At 50.6% G+C, this 25,847-nt stretch overlaps 1 protein-coding gene across 5 annotated transcripts in view; it reads right to left on the bottom strand.

The window, feature by feature from the left end:
* FARS2 (phenylalanyl-tRNA synthetase 2, mitochondrial) overlaps positions 1–25,847 on the bottom strand; it is a 474,195-nt gene that overhangs the window by 114,589 nt on the left and 333,759 nt on the right. The window contains exon 8 of one of the 5 annotated variants that reach the window (XM_067751905.1): positions 8,217–8,511. The exons of the other annotated variants lie outside the window; for them this stretch is intronic. Coding sequence (XP_067608006.1) covers positions 8,457–8,511 — 55 coding nt within the window. The 3' untranslated portion in view covers positions 8,217–8,456. Of the gene's footprint in view, positions 1–8,216; positions 8,512–25,847 lie in introns of those variants that run through there. 5 annotated transcript variants of the gene reach the window in all.

The following is a 25,847-nucleotide window of genomic DNA, read 5'->3' as shown; positions in this document are numbered from 1 at the left end:
TCCGTCTACGTTCCCCCTCTCCCTAACCTTCCATCTCCCCGATTCCTACTCATTCCTCAGGACTCCGCTTGGAAGTTAGTCCCTTGAGAAGTTCTCCCTGGCCTCACTGTGCTGCTGAGTTGTGATGTCTGTCACTTGTCTGTGCCCACCCCCGGCCCCTGCTAACTTCTGAGAAGGCAGGGTTCCCTGCTGGACCCTGGGCACCAGCACGATGCTTGGTCCACAGCAGCGGCTCAGCAGACGCCTGCCAAACGGCAGAGCAGACTTCCTTACCGGTGGGATGCCTGCTGGGGGAGAGAGCAGTACTGGGCCCGCAGCAAAACCTCCCCACATGCCTCAAACACCCAGCCTCCCAAGAGCTGTTCCCTGTCTATGCTGGCATTAGGGGAGTCCACATACAAGTGTGGGCCCTGGCTTCCTGGTCCTTCATCAGCAGTAATCACATCTTCCCCAGTGCAGGGGAGAGGCCACCTGGCAGCTGCACCTAGGTGAGAGCTTTGAGAGGGGGGACACATCTCTTTATGGCCTTTTTGCTTCATAAACTGTAAAAATGCCAGAAGGAAGAAGTTTCCACGCTGAGAATGAAGCTTGAAGAGACAACACCTTTCACAGGGGCCTGCACGTGGTCTGAGGGTAGGCACAGCAGGGTCGGTCGGTCGGTCTTCTCCAGGGTCTGGTAGAGCCCCAGCCTCCCCCGGTCTCACTGCAGCTGGATCCACCCCCGCGGCCATCAGCACCGTCCCGGAAAAGGGAGCCAACCGCCAGAGGCGAGGGCTGGGGTCCCTCGCTGGCCTCCACGCTCACCAGTACCTCAGCATCCTGTCTCCTGTCTCCCTGCTCCCCTCCACCCCCAGTTCTCCCCACCGCAGCCCGTGTGATCTTCAACCATACAAATCTGATAACGAGACGCTCACGATGCTAAGGGCTCTTGGGATAAAGATGAAGGTCCTGCTGGGCTGGCCCCACCCACGTCACTCTCCTTACCGCTCCCTGTTCATACATGGCCCCGCCCACGTCACTCCCCTTACCGCTCCCTGTTCATACACGGCCCCGCCCACGTCACTCCCCTTACCGCTCCCTGTTCATACATGGCCCCGCCCACGTCACTCCCCTTACCGCTCCCTGTTCATACACGGCCCCGCCCACGTCACTCCCCTTACCGCTCCCTGTTCATACATGGCCCCGCCCACGTCACTCTCCTTAACGCTCCCTGTTCATACATGTGAGCGCACAACCTTCCTGCTCGTCTTCAAGACACACGTGCTGCCCCTGCCTGGGATGCTTCCCTGGGGGAGGGGTCAGTCTGAAGCGAGGGCAGGTCAGAGGAACGGGGCCGTTGGGGCTCAGCCCTCTCGGGGCGACCCTCTGCCCACCACACTGGCCCCAACGACTGTGGCTACCAAATTGAGCCAAAGCCCCTCCTCATTTCACCATATCAATATTCAAATTGTATTCTGATCTTTACTTGAGTTCCTTATCTATCTTGTAATTACATCTGAACTCAGTGAAGAGGGAGGCCATTTCTTGGTCCTCCTCAGAGCATCACAAACCCAATCTGTTCCTGTTTCAGGCTAACCACACACAAGGTCAGAAGCAGGGTCGCCGGGATGCAGGGTGTTCACTGCAGGCAGCACCTGCCTTGCACCTGCTGAACAGCCGCGGGCAAGCACTCAGTGCCGGCGGCCGCTGCGCTGACTCCTGGTCACCGCCCCAGGCTGGCAGAGCCAGGACAGCGTCTGGGAACAAGTCACTCAGCCCCTGAGCCTCAGTCATGGTCTCAAGACAAGATGACCTACTGCGTGCAGTACCTTAGCACCTTGTCAGACACACATCCATAATCGAGGCTCGTTCTTTCTGTTTTCGGTTTTACTCTCACCCATGATTCTCGCCTGTGGCCGTGAGGGCTGCAGGACCCTGCCCAGCCCTCCCCATTCCTGGTGGGGAAAAGGGTCAAGTTCCCACAGCACAGTGGTCGCGAGGGCTGTGCTGCCCTCATGCTCCCAAGAGGATTTTCTCTGCATTTTCTGTGCCAAACAAGCTATCCTTCTCACTAGAAATGAGCCCCTGAGACACACTTATTTGTCTCTCTTGCTCAGAAAGGGAGGTGTCGTTTGCTCCCTTCGTCAGCTACGAACTTGAGGGGGAGAGGGCCAAGCTCTGGGTGGCACAGACACCTGCTCCCACGCTAGCGTTGTTGGTGGGAGGGTAGACGGCAGGGTGACTAGACAGGAAGACGGGGGGGAGGGGTCTCACGGGAGGTTTTTTTTGGGGGGGGTGGAACTGGCTTGTGGGCAGATTTTGAATGAGACTATTTGTTAAAGCCATTTCAGATAAAGTCTTGGTCTTCAGAGATGGTCCAGGATGATAAAGCATAGAATATTAAAGGAATGAGCTGAGAATTGGAGAGAATGGAGGCTTTAGGTATAGATTTTAAGAACAATCAATCTCTAAGTTCAATAACTGAAAAAAGAGAGGCATCTGAGGAATCCACAGTGGGTTGAGAACTCAGTATATTCTGTCATCAATGAGAAAAGATTATTTAGTAACAGAGTGAAGGCTGATAGGTGACTGTAGGCCACTGTCCCCTAACTCTCAAGACCAGAATCACGTGTGCAGTATCCCAGCCTCGCTGCAGGGACACGGGTGGTTGTCTCTCCAGCGCCCATTCCACCTCCCACGTGGTGGTACCCAGCCTCTAAGATGGCCGCAATGATCCCTCCCACTGGTGTTGATGCCCTTGTGTGACTCCTCCCACATCACACCACAGCTGGCCTGTCTGACCAAAGAAGATGGCGGACGTGACATTGTGTCACTGACTTCCATGCCCCACATCTAACCCCAGAGCGAACCCCACAGGCTCTGGCTTCCAGAATCTGATCATTGCCCACCACCTCCATCACTACCATCCGAACCACCACCGTCTCTTGTCTGGATTATCGCGAGCGCCTAACTGGTCTCCCTGCCCCCACTCTGCCTCCTTGGAGTACCCAAAGCGGTGCTGTTAACATACATCACCACGTGGAGCCCTGACCAAGTCTTCTAAGATCCTCCCACCTCATTCAGAGTCAAAGCCAATGCCCTTCCAGTGGCCTCCAAGACCCTGTGTGACCTGATTTTATCTCCTCCAGTGCCCGTCACTCGCTCTGCTCCCACCACCATGCTCTGTCCTGGCTGGCGCCCCCTGCACACCCCAGCCCTCAAATGCAGGGCACCCCATCTCACGCTCTTGCCTTTCCTCCATGGCACTTATCACAGTCTAAGAACATCACACGATGCTCACTTATTTTATTATCCGTCTCTCTCCACGAGAATATAAGCTGTCTGCAGACAGCGCTTGCTCCATGCTTCTGTTCACCACGCTAGTCTCACCTGGCAAATAGCAGGGGTGTAACACACATCAGCAGACCTTGGTGCCGATTACAAGCAAGTGACGTGCACTGGTTTGGGCACTGAGGGGACAAGAGTGAACGAGACCCAGCCCTGCCTAAGGAAGCCCCCCACGCCCCCTCCCCACAGCAGCTCTCTGCCCAGCCTCCTCCTGACCATAGCCCAGCACCACCAGCCAAACCTGGCTATGCCTGGAGGCTGGACCACTTCACTGAAGCCCCAGGCCTGAGTGGGTGCTGTTTGCAAAGAACTTTGGTTTACGGAAGCTAAGAGCACTGTGCCACCCTCCTTGGCGAGGGGCTCTGAGTGGTTGGAGCTCAATGACAAGGGGCACAGAAAGCCACCGTCTGGATTATATTCTAAGTGCACATGAATGTACGGCAAGCAGACAAGGACCTGCACTGTCAAGCGTAGAAACCGGACACCACTGTGTGCGTGTGTGTGTGTGTGTGTGTGTGTGTGTGTGTGTGTGTGTCCCCTCTTCCGTGCACCATCTCAGAACCACTGTCTTTGTTCTCAAGGGTGGGCTCTGACTTGCAGAAGAAAACCTACCCAGCTCTAGGCTGCTCTCAGCAGCGCAAACAGATAATTACCTGCTGGCTGCCTGGGAATGTAAGGTATCAAATAGATTGCTTAGTAATTAAAATAATGAAGAGAGTCATCAGGGCTGAAAGATATTTTTTGTCTTTTTAAACTGAAGACTCCAAATAAGGGTTAAAATATGAATTGGAAACACCATCCTGATGAATCCGCCTCCTAATTACTGGCAGGCCAGTTGGAGGCTGGTTCCACATCACAGGCTTTGGGGTTCCTTTCAACGGTGAGCCGCTCCCAGGGTTCCCCTCTGTGACTCCACCACACAGGGTCACAGCGGGCTCCCTTTGGTATAAAAGACCCATTGATTTATTTATTCTCTTATTGCAGCCATGGACCTTCTGTGCTTTCTTCAAACAGGTCTTTTTATTCCACTGTCTTTGAAAAAAGCTAATAAAGAATCAATTACAAGAAATACGCACACATAGAAACTGGTATTTATCTAAGCAGGATATCTGCTGAAAAATAACAAAGACCATTAAACCACAGGTACACACAATGAAGCCTGTCTACTTAAGATCTCCCACTACGGATGTGACTGCGTCCTGGCTCTCAAAGGAAAGGATCGTCCCTTCCCAGCAGAAGGAAAAGGAGTGAAGGGTGAGGCCATGGGTGGGGAGCTGTCATCCGCTTGCCCCGAGAGCCCTGGGACCCACTCCATAACTTAGGATTTCCAGGAAATCTCTTGAGAAGCCATTTTTTCCCCTGAGAATCTGGCATCACAAGAGCCAGAAAGTAGAACAGGGCTAATAATAACTTCATCATCACTACAGCCCTGGTTCAGAACTTGGTTTTATCTTTTTAATGGCTCTTCTCTAGGAGAGCATCTTGTGGGTCTATTTGTGGGTGTTCATTGTGGCATAAATGTTATAGATCACGGCATAAACACACTGCTTTTCCTAGAGAGTGCCAAACGCTACAGATGAAGTTACCGGAGTGACTAGGCTGGGGAGAAGGACCAAGAGCATCACGACTGTGCTCTTTGCCACCAACATTTAACGACCAAATCCAAACAGACCTTGACTGGGGTAGTTTCTTCACGATTGTTCGTTACACCTTACATTTACGTTTTCTGCACTTTTCTGCACGTGTGCTGTATTTAGCAATAAGAAGGCAAAGTGATTTCATGTGCTGCCCACCTAGAGGTTTCTGTGCTGAAATCACAGGACCGCCTGGAGCTCCCGGGTGCATCTCTGTAGAAGTCAGTGAGCGCGCGGCCTACGCACAGGCGGAGAGATGCAGGGCTTCCTCCCGCCCCCAGAAAAGGGAGTGCTTCTTCCCAGCGGAGAGCTGGTCAGGAGATGGGAATGGATGGGAGCCACTGGGCAGGGGAGCAGGCTTAGGACTCAGAGAGAACTGGGTTTGCATCCAAGATCTGCCACTTACTAGCCACGTGCCCTGGTGAAGTTATTTAATCCCCCAAAGCCTCTGTTCTCACCTACAAACAGAGACTCTTAGAGCGGCTATCTCAGAGAGCTGTTGTCATGGTAATTTGCTGACACACAGGTTCAGCCAGGATAGTGCTGGCTGTGGGTACCAGAATTCCCAATGCAAATGGGCTCACAGAACACAGACATTTGCTGGGTCGAGTTGCTCTGTTAAGAGCGGGGCAGGAGAGAGGGTTGGCCTGTAGCTGGCCTGGTCTCTCTGCCTCTTCCTCAGCCCTGCTCTCTTACACATGCCCTTCAGCTCCAGGCTGGTGTCCACAGGCCAGGAAAGCCATCCTCTCAGGGTGTCCCTCATGAGTGAGGAAAGGTCCAGGAGCCCTCAGCTACCTCACACCTTCCCGCACTGATCGCGGGCCCCAGGTGGGCGACTGCCCATTTGAAGCTGGTCGCTGTCACACTGTAGGTACCAGGCGCCGGCTGGTGGAACTGGTGGAAGAGATGAAAGACCATCACGAGCTGAGAGCCGTCAGCTGGGGTCAGTGCCCCAAACCGTAAGGGTGGAAGTACACTGAGGAGAAATGCACACGTACATAAAATGTTCCTGGCATGGAATCAGCCCTCAAGGAATGGAAACTGCTATTGTGGTAGTTGTGTACACAACAGACATTTATTAGACGCTTCCTGACAGAACACATTGGTTTTTCTCTTCCTCAAAGCAGAGTGAAACAGCCGACTTTAAACTCAGCACGACTTCAGTGAGTCTGCTTTTCCAGCCTCCACTCACCCTCTCTCCCAGCTCCTCCAGACCACGGCGTCCACCAACGATCCCAGCGAAGCCTCCTGAACGTGGAAGCACCTTCAGTGTAAGTGTGAGCCTTCGGCAACTGCATCAGAAACATGGTTTTCTTCCAAGCGAGGCTTGTTACTGATCAAATGCTCCCGTGAAACTTTCATAAGGTCATTATAGAGCCTGGCTTTCACCTTCTAACACTCAAGCTGTCTCATACAGTCGCAAAGAGACAACAGAACCAGAAGCATTGATTAAGTGCTCCTGTAAATCAATACAAACAGCCATAGCCTTTCGGCCGCTGTAAGAAAAGTGATGCACGATCTTGGCCTTATCTGTTGGCCTCCAGAGCTTGTGGTCAATGTCCCCACCACAGGGGCTGTCGCTGTGGGTGCCAGTCTCAGGGTTGGGATGGACTAAAGGAGGTCTCCAACGTGACAGATCGGTTTGAAGGGTGAAAGTCACCAATTTCAGGCTGTCCCATAAAGGGAATTTTAGAGACAAGAAAAGGGGAAGATTCAGAAGGGTGTGTAAGCTGCTATTTAATAAGATATTGGGATCCTTGAAGGACCTTCCTCAGGTTCTCAAGAGGGCTGCATCGCAGCCAGGAGAGTCTGCAGAGCTCAGGCAACTAGATACGGCCTACAAGGCACGATAGATGAATAACGCTATTCACATATCCTGTTCCTGCCCCATAATCTCACATACGCCCTGGCCCCGAACCCACACAAACACACGCACACCCGTGGGCACCACACTGGCCATTAGGCACAGGCGTAATTTCTCCCAGGGGCTCTATGACCCATTTCTGGGCAGGACTGCGGACTTCGGCTTCTTTCCGTATCCCAGAGTTCCTCCAGAGACTATGACTGCTCTCTTCTGCTTCTGGGAGGTAGGGACGCTTACTTGTTCAGAGTGATATTCCCAGACCCCTGTTCCTGATGTTCAACCCCCTCAGACACATCTTCTCTGCAGACACTGGGAGGCAAGCGGGGAAGGGGAAGTGGTAAAGGTCACGGGAGGGTAAGAAAAAGCAACCAACCAGCCAGACGACGCAAAAAACCAAAACCACTGGAGGAAAATCTGGCAGAGAAAAAACCAGAGGAAACTTTGTACAAATAAAAAGGCCTCCAACTCTTCCAAAGGCTTCTGCCAGCAGAGCGCTCACTGAACCTCGTGCTTAGAGGGTTACGCCTGTAATGGGAAAAAGTAAAATATACTTAATAAAAACCACCTGCTACGGTTTTTGAGAATTGGCATCCGTTTCCCCACACTCATCCCTTAGAATACCTGACTTGGTTCTTTGTTAGAAACTCTGTTCAGAATCAAAGGGATGAGAGAACTGGGAAGGGTGGTAATGCAGGAAGAAGGGACAAAATCAGAGACGGCGACGATTAAAGCCAAGTTGTGAGGGTGGACAGCTGTGCCCCAGCTGGGTGTGTGGGAGGGAGGCCCCAGCAGCCTCCCCACGAGCCCCACTGCTCCGTGAGCATCCTGGTAGCAAATAACGGAGAGACGTGGGAGGCAGCACACCTGGAGCTCCAAGCGCACTCCGGGGAAGAGGCCGGCTCCACTGGACCCCTTCATCTCAGAGCTGAAACCTGGGGCTGTGCTTCCCAAGGCCAAATGGACACAGAAACAACATGGTGGCCGAGGCTGAGGTCAGAAACAGACACGGAGGTGTCCCGGGAGCCTGCTGAACACGGAGGCCCCGTCTGGGAGGTGAAGGGCAGGTGCGGCAGGGCGTGCGGGGCCCTGAAGACACCGCGGGACGGCGTCAGGAACACTGGTGGTTCTCACCCCAGAGATCCTGGAGAAACGCCCCCCCTCTCCACCCCCGGCTGCTGGGCATTAAGTCCTCCGCGGAGTAAGAAGGAACCCGAGGGAGACCTGGCGGCAGCAGGAGAAGGAGCCCGGCAGCCCGCGACTGATCCAGCAGTCTGTGGTGGATATCCTGCCTCAATGAGGCTCCCTGGTAAGGAGGACAGAGCACCAAGCGCAGAGTCCCCGATGTTTATTTTCTCAAAGGCCCTGCCTGCACAAGACAGAGGCAGGGACTCCAATGCCACACAAATCCTGGAGCAGGGACGAAGGCGGCGTCCCAGTCCTGGCACTGCCCCGATCAGGCATCTGTTTGCCACGGGGGCTCCCCTTTGGCCAGGTGAAGTGGGCGGTGCTGCCCTTTCTCAAAGCTGCAGGTGAGCAGGTAAGCGGAGACGCCAGAAACCAGCATCTGGAAACGCGGGTCCTCTGTGGCTCAGCGACAACACGGGGCGGGGGAGGCGTGGCTGTCAACATCCTCAGTGGGGCTGCTTAAACCCAGCTGAAGGGTGGTGCTTCCTCAGGAAAAAGCACCTGGTAGGGGACAGAGGAGAAGGAGACGCACAAAAATTCTTTAACGCTTTGCTTCATATTGTCGCCACTAATTTTAAAAGGAGAGACCAACTCACTTGGCACTTAATTTCGATCAACAGACGACATGGCTTCTGCTACCAGAGACTTAGAAATTTCCACTGCTTACTTACCCACTGGGAGAGATGAAAACGGCCTCGAAGGTCCCAGGGGTCTCAAAACCACCCAGGCAGTCCCCGACACCAAGAGCCCCTCCACCAAATCCTCACAGGTTCCTTACTCTGCAGGAACAGCGTAAACCTCACATGTTATTTCACCACGCCTTAGCTGAAAAGGTTTCAAAGGGCCCCAGCCCATGACTTAGGGGGGCCTCAAGACTTCTACTGCCACCAGGCACGTGCTCTGGACCAGACACAGGTGCATGCAGGGGGCTGGCCTGAGCCTCACTCCTGATTGAAATAATTCGGTGGTGGAGAGCAAGGACTCTGGGGTCCTTGAAACCTTGCTTCAAGTCCTGGGTTTGCTCTATGACCTTGGGGGAGCTATTTACTTTTTCTAAGCCTCAACTGCTTCACCTGTAAAATGGGGTAAGAGTATCTATTCTGTATAGCTGTTGAGAGGATGAAATAAACTAATGCAAGGAATGCATACAGCAGGGTAGCAGGGACATCAGAGGCCCCAGGAGCTGGGAGCCGGGAGGCCTAGACCCAGCTAACCTCCCTCGCCTTTGCTCTAAAATGCTGTGAACACGTGGCAGCCGGGGAGCCCTCCTGCCTGGACCGGCCGTCTGGGTAGGAACTCACCCACTGCCTGCCTGGGCCCAAAGCCCAAAGCAAGGATTACAGAAGACCTAGAAGGGAGATTCCTTTTGACTAATACTCCAGGATTTTGCCACGAGGAGTGAAGCAGTCAGCGAGCCCTAGAAACATGTCTGTCTTGTTCACTCTGAGCTGGTCCCACCTCCTACACACAGGTTCTCAGGGACCCCCGGGGCCCGAGGCCACAGTTCCTCCTCCGAAGCAATATTAAATTTACTCTCAAGGTAAAAAAACAACCCAGTGCTAGGACCTCCCTGGCGGTCCAGCGGTTGAGACTTTGCCTTCCAATGCAGGGGGTGTGGATTCGATCCCTGGTCGGGGAACTAAGATCCCACGTGCCTCGCAGCCAAAGAAACCCAAAAAACATAAAACGGAAGCAATACTGTAACAAATTCAATAAAGACTTTAAAAAATGGTCCGCATCAAAAAATCTTCAAGAAAACGAAAAACAACCCAGTGCTTTGGTTTTCACTACTGCCCCCCAGGGAGGGAATCTGTCAAACAACAGGCCCGGGTCCCAGCTTTGCCAGAGTTGGAAGTGGCTGAGCCCGAAGTCAGGATTCTTGGGTTTTTTGTTTTTTGATTCCCGCGTGGATCTCAAGGGCATCATGCCGAGTGAGAAAAGCCAATCGCAAAAGGTCACATACTGAGTGACTCCATTTATATAGTATTCTTAAAATGACAAAATTATAGAGATGGGTGGTTGCTAGAGGCTGGGCGGCGGGGGAAGGCAGGCCTGTGACCGTGAAGAGGAGCCCAAGGGAGGGGTTTTCACGGCGGCCCCGCGCTGCAGGAGCCGGCAGCAGTGCTCACGCCGGTCTGCACACGCACACCCCCTGCTCGGCTTCTCTGGGAGCCATCGTACCGTTATCTTTCAGTGAAAGGATGCCATTTGCAGCAACATGGATGGACCTAGAGATGCTCATACCAAGTGAAGTCAGTCAGACAGAGAAAGACAAATATCGTGTGATATCACTTACATGTGGACTCTAAAATGTGACACAAATGAACTCATCTACGAAACAGAAACAGACTCACAGACAGAGAGAACAGACTTGTGGTTGCCAAGGGGAAGGGGGAGTGTGGGAGTTTGGGATGAGCAGATGTAAACTATTACATATAGAATGGGTAACCAACAAGGTCCTACCGTATAGCACAGGGAACTATGGTCAATATCCCGGGATAAACCATAATGGAAAAGAATATGAAAAAGAATGTATACATGTATGTACACGTCACTCTGCTGCACAGCTGAAACTAACACAACATTGTAAATCAACTAGACTTCAATAAAAAAATAAAGTACAGTTATGTTTCCAACAACAGGACAGCGTGAACTTCCTCAACGTTGGAAATTACTGAGCTAGAGGTCCGGATTCATGTTTGCTTTTTGTTGCTCTTTTTTGGGTGGCGTGCGGTGAGGCCATCTTTTATCGTATCTGAATTTGGGGCACTAGGGTGTTTTAAAAGCCAAACTAAACTAGTGAAGAGACAGAAGCCACACAACCTAACCTACTTCCTGGTGCCTTAGATTCTGCCAGTTCGAGGTTGCCTGGATCGCAGATGTTCACCCCGAGTAGGGTATGAATGAGGGAACTACATTTCAGCAGCGCACACACAATGTCCCCCCGCCCCCGAGGTTTCCCAAGGGCTGACGCCCTGAGACTTGGCACCGACACCACCACAACTGCAGCTGTGGTGACGGCTGCTCTGTCACTGCCCAGGCTGCACTGGTTGTTAAATATTTAAAATAGAACTCCTAGGCCTTACAAGACCTTATTTTGTATTCTAGAGAACGAAAACAGAAAACAAAAAGCAAAACAAATGCACAACTTGTTGATGAAAGTTTTATACTTTCAGGAGTCTTGAAACTTCTAATTTTTTTTTCTAAATGTAGGGCCTGTGATGAGTATTTTGAATTTAACTGTTGGAAAGAAATCTGTGACTAGCTTCGTGACTTGTAACTAACTCTTCTTGCTGTTACCATATGGTGTTTCCTTTAATAAAAACATTTTGCAGAAATAATGATAAAAAAATTACTTCAAGCTTCTAAAAATGTTAAGATGTTTCTGGCAATAAAAATACTCCTTATAATCATGTAGATAACTTTGCATCTGATAAACAGGAAAAATTCTGTTCTCCTTGTCACTTTATTTCTAAGTAAAAATGATGTACTGCACTGTCATTCATCCTGGGACGTTTTCTGAGTATCTTCTTATTCATTGACCTCTCTCTAGATTGCAGGAATGTACATTCAAGGATCCTGTTCTATTTACGTATCTGTTATGATCCCATTTCCTTTGCCTTTTTGCAACAGAACAACATACTCTATTTCTACAGAGCTTTGAGCCACACTGTGTGTCAGTTATGATGGGTTCAGCTCCATGCAACAGGAGAAGCTGAGCTGGCTTCAAGGCATTAAAAATTTCTAGGGCTTCCCTGGTGGCGCAGTGGTTGAGAGTCCACCTGCCGATGCAGGGGACACAGGTTCGTGCCCCGGTCCGGGAAGATCCCACATGCCGTGGAGCAGCTGGGCCCGTGAGCCACGGCCGCTGGGCCTGCGCGTCTGGAACCTGTGCTCCGCAACGGGAGAGGCCACAACAGTGAGAGGCCCGCATACTGCAAAACAAACAAACAAACAAACAAACTTCTGGAGGTGCAAGGCCAAAGTAGCTGTCTGGGAGGCCAGAGGGATCAGGACCCTTTCTTCTTTCTGTCTCACGGTCCTTAGCAAGCAGGCCGCCATCTTCATGCGCATCCCCTAGTGGCTACAAGATGGCTGCTCCGTCTCCAGGCCTCACGTCAGCATTGTGGACAGAAGGGCAGTAAAAGGACAAAGCGGCAGGCTGGGCAAAAAGGCTTCCGGAAACCGCATCCAGAAACTTCCGCTTCTTCTTATTGGTCGGAACTGGGCGGCATGGCCACTGCCAGGCCAAGAATAAGAGAGCTGTGGATGAGGGGTCAGGTCAGTGTTGCTCACGCTGCTGCAGAAGGGGGCTTGCCTGCCTTCCTGCAGGGTCTTACCTCCGAAGTGAGTCCTGTTTCTTGCTTCCCCACCTCTTTTTAGGGCCCCGGGGAGGGGTGGTCAGTGTGTGTACGGGGCTTTGGCTGCTCAGTTTCCCTTTATAAGAAGTAACCGTGCGATCTTCCTTCGCGTGGGCTTGTCTTGCTAATGTGTGGCACCTAGGAAGTCTGGTTTCATTTCCTTCCATTAATTCACAGGGCAAAGTGAAAGCGGAGTGGCTTTAAATCAATGTCTTCACCCTAAATAATCGGGCTTAGTGTGGAGGGAGGGAAGAAACAGCCCCGCGCACTAATGGGAATTGTAGAGACAGGAAAGAGATGAGTGAGAAGGAAGGTACGTTATTCCACCTCACAGAAGCCGGAGCAGTGGATTGGTTTGCTGTGTATTTAACCATCACTCTCTCTCTCTCTCTTTTTTTTTTCCCCCTCCTCTTACACTTTAATAAGCAATTTAACATAAATCCTAGGTCTTCCTTAGAATGCCTGGTACCTGTTTTGACAAGGTTCATATACAAGAAACATAAACAAACCTTCCTGTACCACAGGCTTCATTATTAATTTTACTCATTACAGTTAATGAAAAATCAAACGCCCAAATGGCTGGGCATGAGGTGGGCGAATAAGCTCTCCTCTCCTTAGATGAGAAATCCTACAGGAAGGAAGATAAATGCTTAGGGCTCAAATAGGCGGACGATTAGGTATGCCTGCTTAAACCACCCGCTTTACTGCCACTGCAGCTCAAGCTGTCACCTCCTGACAAATCTGCCTGCTGTTTGGACGGAGCTACCACCCTTCCCTACCTGGGAACCTTGTTCCCAGACTTCCTTGCCCAATTGCAAGTGAGAGCCGGGTGGCAGCAGACTCAAGTACAGCGCTTCGCCTTTCTGCACGAACCATCGTTCCAGATAACGCTCCCTCTGGAATGAATGTGGGGGTTCTAGCAGCTATGATGGCTTGAAATTTATGAGTTGAATTCATTCTGGTCTGTAATTAAGGCTCTGTAGTCATCTCTGTCATAAATATCCAAGGGTGCATGTAGTAAACAAACCAACCAACCTGGAGGTTAAACTGGAAATATGTTTCTTGCTTTTGTTTCAAAACTAATATTATCAGTTGGGTTTTCTGCATTTTAATATAACCCACCACTTCTAAAGTCCACAGTTCCAGCTGATGGGTCTTTATGGGAATAAATGTGGACTGAATCTTCTTCTAAGAGGCTGCTTGGCCCACTGCGTGGGTCTTTGTAGAAAGGAAGTCAATAGATGGAAAAAAACCCATGTTTTTAGAGTAAAAAATTCCCCCCCCTCTGTTTTAGGGGGTGGAAGCCATGGTCTTACAAGGATTAAAGCAAGTGTGCCATGAAATTCCCTGCTATAATCTGAAGTGAGTCAGGACACACTTCACTTAGATTGGAAAACGAAAACCATGTGACTGACATAGCTTCAATTTCCTCTGCTGAAAACCAAATCCCATTTTCACTGGTGGGTATTTCATTCATCTTTGCTTTTTTGGTTTTTTAATTACATAGCAGAAAGTGCTACTGTAATTTCCTCCCTGTGTAATGACAGCATTATTCATCAAGAAGCTTTTAATTCTACACAGCAATTGCTTCTCTTCAAAAATCTGATTTCAATCTCCTCAGAGGCAGAAGGGTATGATTTTTTGACCTGAGGGTTAATTATCTGCAAACAAGTTAAAATCACACAAAACCTCACCCTGGGAAAAGGGAATCCAGGCGTGACCTTCAGGCTACCTGTCTTGCTGTCAGAGGGTGTGGAGCGCAGGTGGCCTGGCACCCCTGCCCATGGATCCCTTGTCTGTCCTGTCAGACTGCACCCCGCCAGGGAGGCCACGAGCGCCTCGATCTCAGCTTATCTTCAGAGCTCAGTTTCTGGCACATAGGAAGGACTCGATAAACGTTTGCAGAAGTGACCTGAATTGAAGGGACAGTGAATGGAGGAACAGGCTTTGAAATATTCCTGATTAAAAAAAAAGTTAAGTGTATGAAAAGGCCCTATTTCTGGACAAACAAAAAGAGCGAAGCAATGAGGAGACTCACTAGGGGCCGTCTGGGGACCAGGGATGGGGCTGGTGGCGGGGGCATGGCCGCCCCGTGGGACCCAGTCTCTCCTTCCCAGACTCTCCTCTCACAGCCACACCTCCAGGGACGCGTGTTCCTCTCCCCAGCTTCTCCAGTTCTCTTTTGGTGGGCCCAACACTCACTTATTCATTTGTTTTATTTTAATTTGGAAGCCCTTCTGAACACAAGTATGCTCGATGCTGGAACTCGGGGCAGTGGGCTGGAGGGAGACAAGGACCATTGACACCTGAGTGCCAGGTGCCAGGTACCACGGCTTGCACGGCCCAGCACGAACCCACCTGACACCCACGGCCCCTGGCGGCTGAACGCAAGGTGGTCCCTGCCCTCGAGGGCACCCGATGCTGGCACTCGGTGGGTGCTGACCAATGAGCTGTATTGTTTATGAGGCTTCGGGTCCGGCGAGGAAGGATGCACGTTAAGAAGCAACGCAGAGCGTGTACAGAGCTCCAGAGCAGCGGAGCGCGGGAGGGGCCGGAACCCTGAGGCACACAGGATCCTGGGGCAGACTCTGTGATGGGGTCACAGGAGCCCGGGGAGGAGAGCCGGAGAAGGGAGGCAGGGGCTGCTAAGGATCTGCACGGCCAGGCCACGCTGCAGCCCAGACGACACGGGACACTGGACACGTGGCGTGATAAATCACGCTGGGACATGGAGGAGGGAGAGGTCCGCAGCCGTGCTAACAAACGCTGAGGCCCCGAGCCGGGCCAAGGGGCCCCATTTTTATGATCTTCAATTTTTAATGGGAAAGGATGTCTGAGAAGACAGACTTCAAACAGCGCGCCCCAAACCGAAAGCTCCATGGGCCTCGATGGATTTCACTGCAAAGGGACTTTGAGCTCCAAGTGCACAGTACGGCCCCACTCTGCCCTCTGACACAACGTGACCCACAGAAGGATGTGCAGGAGATCAAGGGCAGGACAGAGGGAAACTGTTCATTAAAAACCTCGCTTGCCGCATGGGAGCCATGGCTTTGAAGATGGGGCCCAGAGCCGAGGGTGGGGTGGGACACACTAGTAAAGAATGACCTGGTCCAAGGCGTCAGTAGTGCTGGGGTGGAGAAGCCCGGCTTAGGGTGCTTTAGGTCAACCCCTTGGGAAATGGGCAGGTTTTCTGAGGGTAAGTGAAGGAATATAGTGCGTAATTTTATACTTGGAAAACTGTGCTTCAAAACCAAGCAAACAGAAAACAAAAACAAAGCAGGGAAGCCTGCTGCTGAAGAGCGAGAGGGCAGAGGCACCTGAGAATGAGCCGGACCCCATCCCTCCAGAGGGAAGAACGGAACTCTGAATCTATAGGACCTCACAGCACGGTGACAGATCCTAAAACTTTCCAGAGAGGAAAATAAAATGAGCACGTGTGTCATCTTTGAAAATACAAGTAGTTGGATGCATGTTGCCTCTTCTGAACAAAGCTTCTCTGTGATGGGACTGTGTGCCTCCCCCTGCCTGCTCCCCCGAATTGCCTCAGATACCCCCTGCTCCAACCTCCTCATTCCGCGGCACTCTCTGCCAGGTCGAGGCCCGGCCCCAAGGCCAGGCTCTGAGACCCCTCCGGCCGGGCTGGAGCGTGGGCTCCACGCAGGCTCAGGGTGCCTGGCCCTCTGCCCTGCCCTTGGGAGCGCCCAGGACAGACAAGAGCCCTGACCGGGCACGGCCCGAGACCGACGGGGCTCTGGGGGCACCTCGTTCATCAGCACAAGCCATTCATTTCAGCTCCCGAGAGAGGAAGTTGACTCAACACGCACTCAAGACCACGTCCACCACCAGCTGCACAGGGCCTGGCTCTTTCCCACAGAAGGAATATTGATGCCGCCTGGGATTAAAGCCTGCTTTGCTCAAGTGCCCCTTTCGGTTAAGTTGTGAGAAGCGGAAATCATAGCCATCTGCAACGTGAGTGGGCACTCTGGGTGCTGAGAGCCATCGCAATCCAGTGCCAGCTTCCCGAGCAGCACGGCTCCCAACAGGCTGCAGGACGGGTGCTGTCAAAAGCATGCTGCCCAGCGCTACAGACAAGGGGCCCTTTGCGCCACCTTCAAAAGTCAATGGAAGGGACTTCCCTGGTGGTGCAGTGGTTAGGAATCCGCCTGCCAATGCAGGGGACACGGGTTCGAGCCCTGCTCCGGGAAGATCCCACATGCCGCAGAGCAACTAAGCCTGTGCGCCACAACTACTGAGCCTGCGCTCTAGAGCCCACAAGCCACAACTACTGAGCCCGCGTGCCCCAACTACTGAAGCCCGCACACCTACAGCTCATGCTCCACAAGACAAGCCACCGCAATGAGAAGCCCGCGCACCACAACAAAGAGTAGCCCCCACTCGCCACAACTAGAGAAAAGCCCGCACACAGCAACGAAGACCCAACGCAGCCAACAACAACAACAACAAGAAGTCAATGGAAGGAGGAGTGGTGAGTCCACGTGGGGTGGCGTCTGGGACAGCTTCCACACAGCAGGCTCAGCAACTTCTACAAAGCTGGGTCCCCAGATGCAGGGCCAGCAGCCTCAGAGAGTGGAAAATGTTACCAGAAAGCACAGCCCACGTGGGGCAAGTACCTGGTTATTTCCTGGGGAAGCGCGATCACAGGAGGCTCGGGACCGGGCTGGGCATTTCCAGGACTCGAAACTGAGTCTCGGCATCCTTCCCCCGGCTCGGCTGCCCTGAGGTTCCGGGCTTGCCTTCTCATTTAAACCACCTGGCTGCCAGTACAGCTTTCCACAGTACACACCGTGTTTCTCTGTCACTTACTACAGGGACATGCGGCAGGAGAGAATCACGTGAGCTCGGTCTCCGCTTTGCCAACAGCAAAAATCATTTTGAAGAAGGCATCCTTTCTAGATGAACAAAATTATTCTTCTATACAGCCACGCCCCACTCCCCATCATAAATAGTCAATTTCAGCTTAAGCAAACCTTGCTTCAAAAATAGCGGAAAAGGGGCTTCCCTGGTGGCACAGTGGTTGAGAGTCCGCCTGCCGATGCAGGGATCACGGGTTCGTGCCCCGGTCTGGGAAGATCCCACATGCCGCGGAGCGTCTGGGCCCGTGAGCCATGGCCGCTGAGCCTGCGCGTCCGGAGCCTGTGCTCCGCAATGGGAGAGGCCACAGCAGTGAGAGGCCCGCGTACAGAAAAAAAAACAAAAAACGGAAAAAAAGCAAAAAAAAAACCCCCAATAAATCTGTAATGCTCTAAACCCCATAATTTCCCTCCAAGTGTCACGATGTGAAAGTCCCCTGCAGCACATCAGCAAGCAATGAGACCATCCCCAGCTACTGGCCTACTGAAGCAAACCCAAATCACTGGGTAGAACTGCAGGCCAGGCATAATTCCTCTATTTACATTTCTCATGACACTATCCCTGTGACTGGAAACTCCTGCTACCATTCAGAATTAACAAAGGATGCAGGCACTGTTGATGAAACATTAATGACCAATTTGCAAATGTTCTAGGACCGCTTTAGTTCATCACGGCCCATCGCTGCGGCACTCACCCACCTCCCAATTTAGTCTCTCAATTATTCAGCATCCATTAGGCGCCCACGGTAAGCTAAGCTCCGAGAGACCTTCACCCACAGCACCACCCCTCTGACACTCCATGCACCCGACGGTCTCTCTGCACAGGCAAATCGACCTTGGCCTTGAGGCAGGAAGCTCATTTAGAAATCATCCTCTCTGGGCATCCCTTGCATTACATCTCCAAGTGCTGAGGACACAGGGCAATGAGCCTGGTGGGATAGAAAGCTCCAGGAACTCTTCCGGGTGGTCCCAATGCATTGAAGGGAAACACCTGAAAATGAGGTCCCTGTGGTACCTCAATCTGTGAATTCTTCAGAGACCCACGTTATCTGGCCTTAATTAATTAATTCAGCCATTTATTAAATATTTACTGAGCGCCTACCGTGTCGGCGGCACTGTCTCACATAGAAGGAGGTAAGAGTAACTCAGCGGAGGGCTGCGCGCTGCGGTGTGTTAAGAGACAAGTTCTGATTGCACAGACATGGGCCCACCTTCACCCATGTGGAGCCAGGGACCACGGAGGAAGGATGAGGTGAGAGACATGGAAAGGCCCTCCTCGCTCCAAACGACACCCCTCTCTGCCTGTTACAGACTCGGATGCATCCTGAGTCCCAAAGATCCCCAGAAGGACCTTCTGACTCCAGACGGTCCCCAAGTGCGCTTTCTTCATAATTACCTGAAACCCCCCGGGTAGCCTTTCTGGTCTTTATTTAGACACAAAGTCCCTGACCTGGTCTTTCCTTGTTCTGGCCACTCGGCACCATGCCGTTACCTCTGAAGAGTGATGGCGAATATAAGTGACACCATGACCAAGGTGAAAGCAGCAGGTGCTGTGAAACAGGTACAAACGAAATGTTCCAGGGGACCAGGGGAGACAGAAAACTCAAGGCAGAGGGACGGGGTCTGACCGCAGAGGCGGCATAATGGGAGCTGGCCCCCCAGTGATGGTCTCTCCAGTGAAACCCATGATGGGGAACGCAACCTCTATCCCCTACCACGGCAGCTGTGGCAGCCACTGCGTTTACAAGCAATTTCCTGGGTGCCAAGCGCTGGAGTCATGCTTTTCCTACCACGACAGCACACTGACAAAGGTATTATTAATCCCATTTTCGAGATGGTCAAAGTGAGCTCAAGGAGGCTAAATGTCTTACCCAACGTCATGCCATTTGCACATGATGGTGGCAGAGCTGGAATGTGCGTCCTGTTTGTTTAACTGAGGCCATCACTGAGACGACTTGAGGATGCTGCACGTTCATCTCGTGTCCAGTTACCCAGCACGCTCACTCTGCGAGGGCCCGAGTCCCTGGGGAGTGTGGTCTGTTGCTGAGAGCTGGTGCAGGAGCCACTGGCAGCTCAAGGCGTTTCCAAGAGTAGAGAAAGTGGTGTGCTCTGGGGCTAAAGCGGGCAGCGGAGACCTCGGCTCTGGGGACCATGGGCTGGTTCCTTTAACTGCTAGTTCTTTTAACTGGTTCTTTTCCCACCGCCATCAGCAGCCTCTAATCTCTGCCAAAACAATGGCTGTTCTGCAGTAGGGGGTCTCTGAGGTGCAGGGACCCTCAGGCTCCCTCCTTTTTTTTTTTTTTTTTACAGTAACCCACATGGGAATAGAAAAAAGGTTTTAAAAAGAAAAAAAAAGGCAAAGTTTCTCTTTGTGTTTCAACTGCAGGGTGGGAGGAGGTGAGATCTCGGAGCAGGTACCATGGTGGGGGCGGGGGAAGGAGAGGGTGTGGGGGATGGAGTGCGGAGGGGGAAGCAGGCCCAGCCTTCCAAAAGCAGGCCTTGCCAGGCTGGTGTGGCCACTGCCCTACCCTGACATCACTTAACTGCTCAAATTCACCCACGTTCCTAACCATGAATGTTTCTAAAATAACGACCATGACAACGATGGCAATCGGAACACAAGATAACACTTCCCTAGCACTTTTTCACACGCCAGGCACTACTCCAAGAGCCTCACACCATCAACTCATTCAATGTTTACAAGTTCGTAGGTATTATTGTTGCTGTTTTACAGATGTGGAAACTGAGGCCCGGAGATGGCCGGGATCTGAACGCAGGCAGCTGGGCTGGACGGGCCACGCTTAGAACTGTTTATAACAACTGCCTCAAAACTTAGATCTTATTTCTCTCCCCACTCAAACTCTTTTCTCACCTCTTCTTATCAAGTTCAGTTACTGACTGTCAAGTTCAGTTCCGACTCGTCAGCTGGCACTTAAGGCCCCGCACAGCCTCCCTTCAAAGTCGCTTTCTCCCCAGGAACCTCCTTCGGCCTGCTCCATTCCCTGCGTGAGGCCCAGAGTGTTGCTGTTTTTGGCCAGTAGTGCTTGGTCTCTCTTCCCCATGCGTTGGCCGGGAATGTCCTCCCCTCTGTTTCTGCAGATCCAGATTTCACCCACTTTCCTGTTCTAGGAGCTTCCTTCCCATATGCTCATCCCCCCACCCGCCCCCGCTGGCCCTGAGCTCCAGAAACAACGCTCTGTGACGTCTTTCTCCCACCTTGACATTGGAGCTTCGTGCAGGAGAGGAGCCGATCATAGTGCACAGCACATTTGTCTCTGCTCTCATCAGTCCTGGTACTGCCCCCTTCTCACATCTCCCCTCCACTCCGTATTTCTGATTGACCCTCAAAGTCTGGAAGGAGCGGTTTTGGGAGGGCATTCTTCTGCTTTGCTTTCCTTCTAGGGTCTCTGCGGCTTTGAAGAGAGGAAAAGCTCTGGCTCAGCTTTTCTTCTCTTAGGTATAGTTCATTAGAAATTATCCTTCCTGCCAGAATCGTAACAAACAGATGCATACTTCTACCCCCCTCAGGCCGAGTCTGGCTTCATTTGTTACTAAACCTACCCCATCTCCTGGGCTAGCAGGTAACCCAGCCTACAGCCTGGAGAACACAGCAGGGGCCATCCTGATCTATTGCTCTAAGTTCTAAGAAGCCCTCTGAGCAGGGGTGGGGAACTGCCTGCCTGCTTCTCAACCCCACTCGGGGCTTCACTCACTTAGTAGCCGGCCCCAAGGGGTTATGGTGTGACCCTTCTCATTTGGGAAAATATCTTCTATTTTCTACATGATCCTAAGTTTCCTAGAGGTTGGCTTCATGTTCTATTTTTCTTTATATCTCCCACAGTGCCTTGTACGCAACCTGCCACTTAACAGACATTCAGTACATTTTTGATGAATGAATAAATGACTTTTTCCAACAGGACCAATATGATACACCCACAAAGAATAAATTAATAATAAATAATAATAAACATCATATTAGAGGTCCTGACCAGTGTAACAAGGCAAGAGAAAAAAAAGAAATTAAAGGCATATGGATTGGAAAGGAAAAAATAAAATTCTCTTATTCACAGATGACATGATTTGCCTCATAGAAAACCCCAAAGGATCTATAAAAAGGCTACTAAACTTTAGTAAGGTCACAAAATACAGGGTCAGTATTAAAAAATCAATTATTTTCTATAAACTAGCAATGAACAATTGGGAAATGAAAAATAAAAACAGCATTTGCAATAGCATCAAAAAATATGAAATATGTAAGAATAAGTCTAAGAAAATAAATGCCAAATACATAGCCTGAAAAGTACCAACACTGATGACATAAATTAAAGAAAATCTAAATAAATGGCAAGATATGCTATGGTAATGGACTGAAAGACGCAATAGTATTTTTTTTTTTTAATTTTTTTTATTTTTGCGGTACACGGGCCTCTCACTGCCGTGGCCTCTCCCGTTGCGGAGCACAGGCTCCGGACGCGCAGGCTCAGCGGCCATGGCTCACGGGCCCAGCCGCTCCGCGGCATGTGGGATCTTCCCGGACCGGGGCACGAACCCGTGTCCCCCGCATCGGCAGGCGGACTCCCAACCACTGCGCCACCATGGAAGCCCTCAATAGTAATTTGATGTCAATTCTTCCCAGACTAACCTACAGATTCAACAGAATTCCAATCAAAATCTGAGGAGAAGTTTTTGCAGAAATCAACAAGCTGAATTTAATTTTTTTTTTTAATGGAAAAGCAAAGGGATAGCTAAAACAATTCTGGAAAAGAACAAAGTTGGAGGGCTCTTACTACCTGATTCCAAGATTTACTATAAAGCAACAGTAATCAAGCCAGTGTAATATTGAAGGAGAGACACATAAATAAAATGAACAGAACAGAAAATCCAAAACAGACCCACACGTACATGGTCAGCTGATTTCTGAAAAAGGTGAAAATGCAATAAAACTTCATTTCACTCAGTGGTGAAAGGAGAGTCTATTCAACATGGTGCTAGAACAACTGGATATCCACAACCAAAAACAGTAAAGAAGAAACCTCAATTCACAAAAAATTATTTCAAACTAAAACTACAGAATGTCTGGAAGAAAATCTTTATAATCTTGGATTAGGAGAAGATTTCTTAGATACAACACCAAACACAGGATCCGTAAAAGACAAAAACTGATGAACTGGACCTTAATCTAAAGAAAATAATTTAAAAAATGAACAAAAGATATGAACAGGCAGTTCACCAAAGACATACAGATGACAGATAAGCACATGAAAAGATACTTAACATCATTTGATACTAGCAAAATGCAAATTAAAAGCACAGTAATTTATCACTACATCTATCAGACTATCTACAAAACCAACGAACACACCAACAAACAAAAAAGTCTGACAATACCAAGTGCTAGTGAGGATGTTGACCACGTGGGACTAGCACACATCGTTGGTGGGAAGGTAACCGGAACAGTCACTTTGGAAAACAGCTCGGCGGACTCTTACAAAGTTACACACACACCTAGCAAAGGACCAGCAATCACACTCTTGAGCAGTTACCCAAGTGAAATGCAAACTTGTGCACACAAACACCTGCCTGTGAATGTCTAGCAGCTTTATACATATTTGACAAAAATCGGAAACAACCTGAACGTCCCTCACTCGGGAAACGGGCAGACAAAGTGTGGTTCATTCACACAATGGGACACTACTCAGCAATGAAAAGGAACACGCTCCTGACACATAACGACATGGATGAATCCCAAAGGCATCGAATGAATGGAGGAAATCAGGTTCAGAAAGTTATTTCACATGGCTCCGTTTATATGACGCTCTGGCAAAGGCAAAGGTATATGGTTCGAAAGCAAATCAGCAGATACTACGGGTTGAGGATGGAGGCAGGGCCAGCTAAGGGGGCACAAGGGAAAAGGGAACTGGGGGTGACGGTGGGACCGTTCTGTACGATGACTGGTAGTGATTGCATGACTGTGCTTGTTGAAACTTGCAGAACTGTCCACAAAAGGAAGATTTTTACTCTATGTAAATATACCTTAATTTAAAAATAGAAAACAAAATTATAAGCAAGTTAAAGAAAATTTTAAGTTCATTGGAAACTTGTGAAACCAAAAAAACCCCTTCCTGTCCTGGCCTTGGTCCACGGGGCAAAATGGGCTTTTTTTCAGTCACCTAAGCCCTACTTCGGCAGCATTTTGGAAACTACCCACAGAAGTCCCCTGAAGTTCTTCTGTCTTGTCCATCCCATATGCTGCCTATTTCCCCACCTGCCTCTCGCTCTCCAATCACCTCCCCTCTGCAGCCCCCTGAGCTCTGCCCAGCTCTCCATTCCTATCCACGCTGCTGCACAGGAAGCCTCCCCGACGGTGCAAGGTGACAGGATTACCACCCTCCTCCCGGGAATCGCCTCCGCCGGGAGGCTCTGGGGCGCCCCTGCTGGGGGTGGCGCTGGCGGCCACCTTGGGTCTCCGACTCACACCCCTGCGCCAACCCCTTCCTTAGGAGAGGGTTTAAGTTTCTGGAAGCTGCCTGGCCTGGCAGATTCCAAGCGTCTATAAGAGAACTGAGGTCATGCGGTGGGAGAAGAGCCCTGAAATTGAACACAGTGGCCTGGCACCGTCTCCCGGGTCACCCATCCCCGCTGTCCTGGGGGAACGTGCCTGTCACCAGCAGGGCCCCTCACAACTGGGACTGCCTGCTGCTGCAGCTGCTTCTAACATTCATTTCAAGACACACTTTGGCCGAAAGCCCTGAAACCTCTTTTCAGGAAGAAAGCATGGAGCCTCCCGATTTCATTTTGTTGCTGTTTTTTCTTTTTTTTTTCTTTTTTTTTTTACTGCTTGTTCAAAGAACAATAAGATAAAAATATCATCCTTGGGTGAAGTGAATTTAATTCAAACATTCTTAAGAATAGACTGAACAACCTTTTCCTCACAAACAAAACAAAAAAATGAGCCTGCTTCATTCTTGGTTTTCCTCAGTTACACAAAGAAAGAAAAAAAGGAAAGAAACACGGAGAATTTACAGGAAAGGGAATTTTCACCCGCCCGTCACAGGTGACCAGGAGCCTTATAACGTGCACTTCCGGCATCACTCTATTAAGCCTTCTCAGCAAGTCTACGAGAGGGATTCTGCTACCGTCCCACATTACAGATGAAGACACCGAGGCCGGGAAGGGTAGCGATGAGTCCAAGGGTGCAGAGTTGGCGGTGCGTAAAGCCAAGATTTGAACCCAAGCAGTCTTAGCCCAGGACCCATGCTCTTAGCCAGATGCTGCCACTCTATCTGCACAGCTGTGGTCAGATCGAGATGCAGCTGCCTTTTGGCTTGTGAAGAAATGAAAGAGGTGTTAGTGTTAGATGTGTTTCTTCTCCACTTTCTTCTTTTGTACCACCACTCGAGGTCAGAACTGGAACTCTGACGAGGACCCACGTCTCTGTGTGGGCTTCCCCCAACCGGTCCTCCCGACTCCCCAGCCGAGGTCGTTACCCTTCCGAATTTCTGTCCGTTATCCCATGTCTTTTTTTCAGGCAGCCTTATCACAAACTATAATAGGTTTAGAAGCTATTTTTCCTTTTATAACGAGGATCACGCTACGCTATATGTGATCTTGTGGGACTTTTCCCACTTATGTTCACAACGTTTACAACCAGGGGTTAGGATTTCAAATCGAGCTGTGGTCATTTAGAAGAAAGGAGGGGGAGGGGGTGAAGACACAACCTCCTGGGGGCAGTACAAGGTGGCCATCACCCTGCTGTTGGGCTCAGTCGCCTCTGGGTCCTCACTGAATGTAGGATAAAATCCTGCTCCTTCCCTTGCTTTCTAAGGTCCAATCCAGGGGGACATCTTGACTATCTTGCTGACCCCTTCCACCCCACCTCACTCACTATGCTTAGCAATGTGGCCCTGGTCCTCTCTCTGCTTCCAGAACATTCTTGCCTTGGCGGCTGAGCTACCTGTCCCACTCTACCTGCCTGAAGTTTCAGCCGGAAGTTACCTTCTCTGAGAGCCTTTCATGATCACCCCTCTGTCACACCGCCCTGCTTTATTTTGGGGACAGCATCCCCGGCATTTTGGGTTTGTTATCTGCCTTCCCCCTCCACAGGAAGAAAGTCTTGCACAGGTCAAGCTGTGTACCTAATGCAGACCTCTGGGGCTCCCCAAGACCCTTTCAAGAGCTCATAAGCCCAAAAAACCAATTTCACTATAATAAGACTTTATGCGCATCCTCCACCACGTTGACATTTGAGCTGTCGGTGCAAAGGCAAGCGAGGTAAGACTCCTGGTGCCTCAGCACGGATCCCAGTAGTGGCATCAACCTATTCTAGTGTTCATGGAACGTTTCACCATCTCACACTTGCAGGGAAAAAATTCCAGTTTCACTTAAGCATCACCTTTGTCAACTCTTTACCCTTGAGCGCACAAGTCTTGTGTACATTCTGTGTGACTAAACAGGAAACACAGAGCACTTCCGCTACACCCTGAAGTGCAAGGGTTGCCTCAAGGAAGAGCACTTCCGTGATTGAGTTGTCAGCAGTTTTCTTCGTGGAACAGCAAGTTTAGGTGAAAGAACTGACAGACAGAGGATGGCAGAGATTTTCTCAAAA

The sequence above is a fragment of the Pseudorca crassidens genome, chromosome 10 (genome assembly GCF_039906515.1).
Source record: "Pseudorca crassidens isolate mPseCra1 chromosome 10, mPseCra1.hap1, whole genome shotgun sequence".
NCBI classification, from domain to species: domain Eukaryota; kingdom Metazoa; phylum Chordata; class Mammalia; order Artiodactyla; family Delphinidae; genus Pseudorca; species Pseudorca crassidens.
Note: the sequence above shows the minus strand (reverse complement) of the source record. Positions and strands in the feature narration are given on the sequence as shown.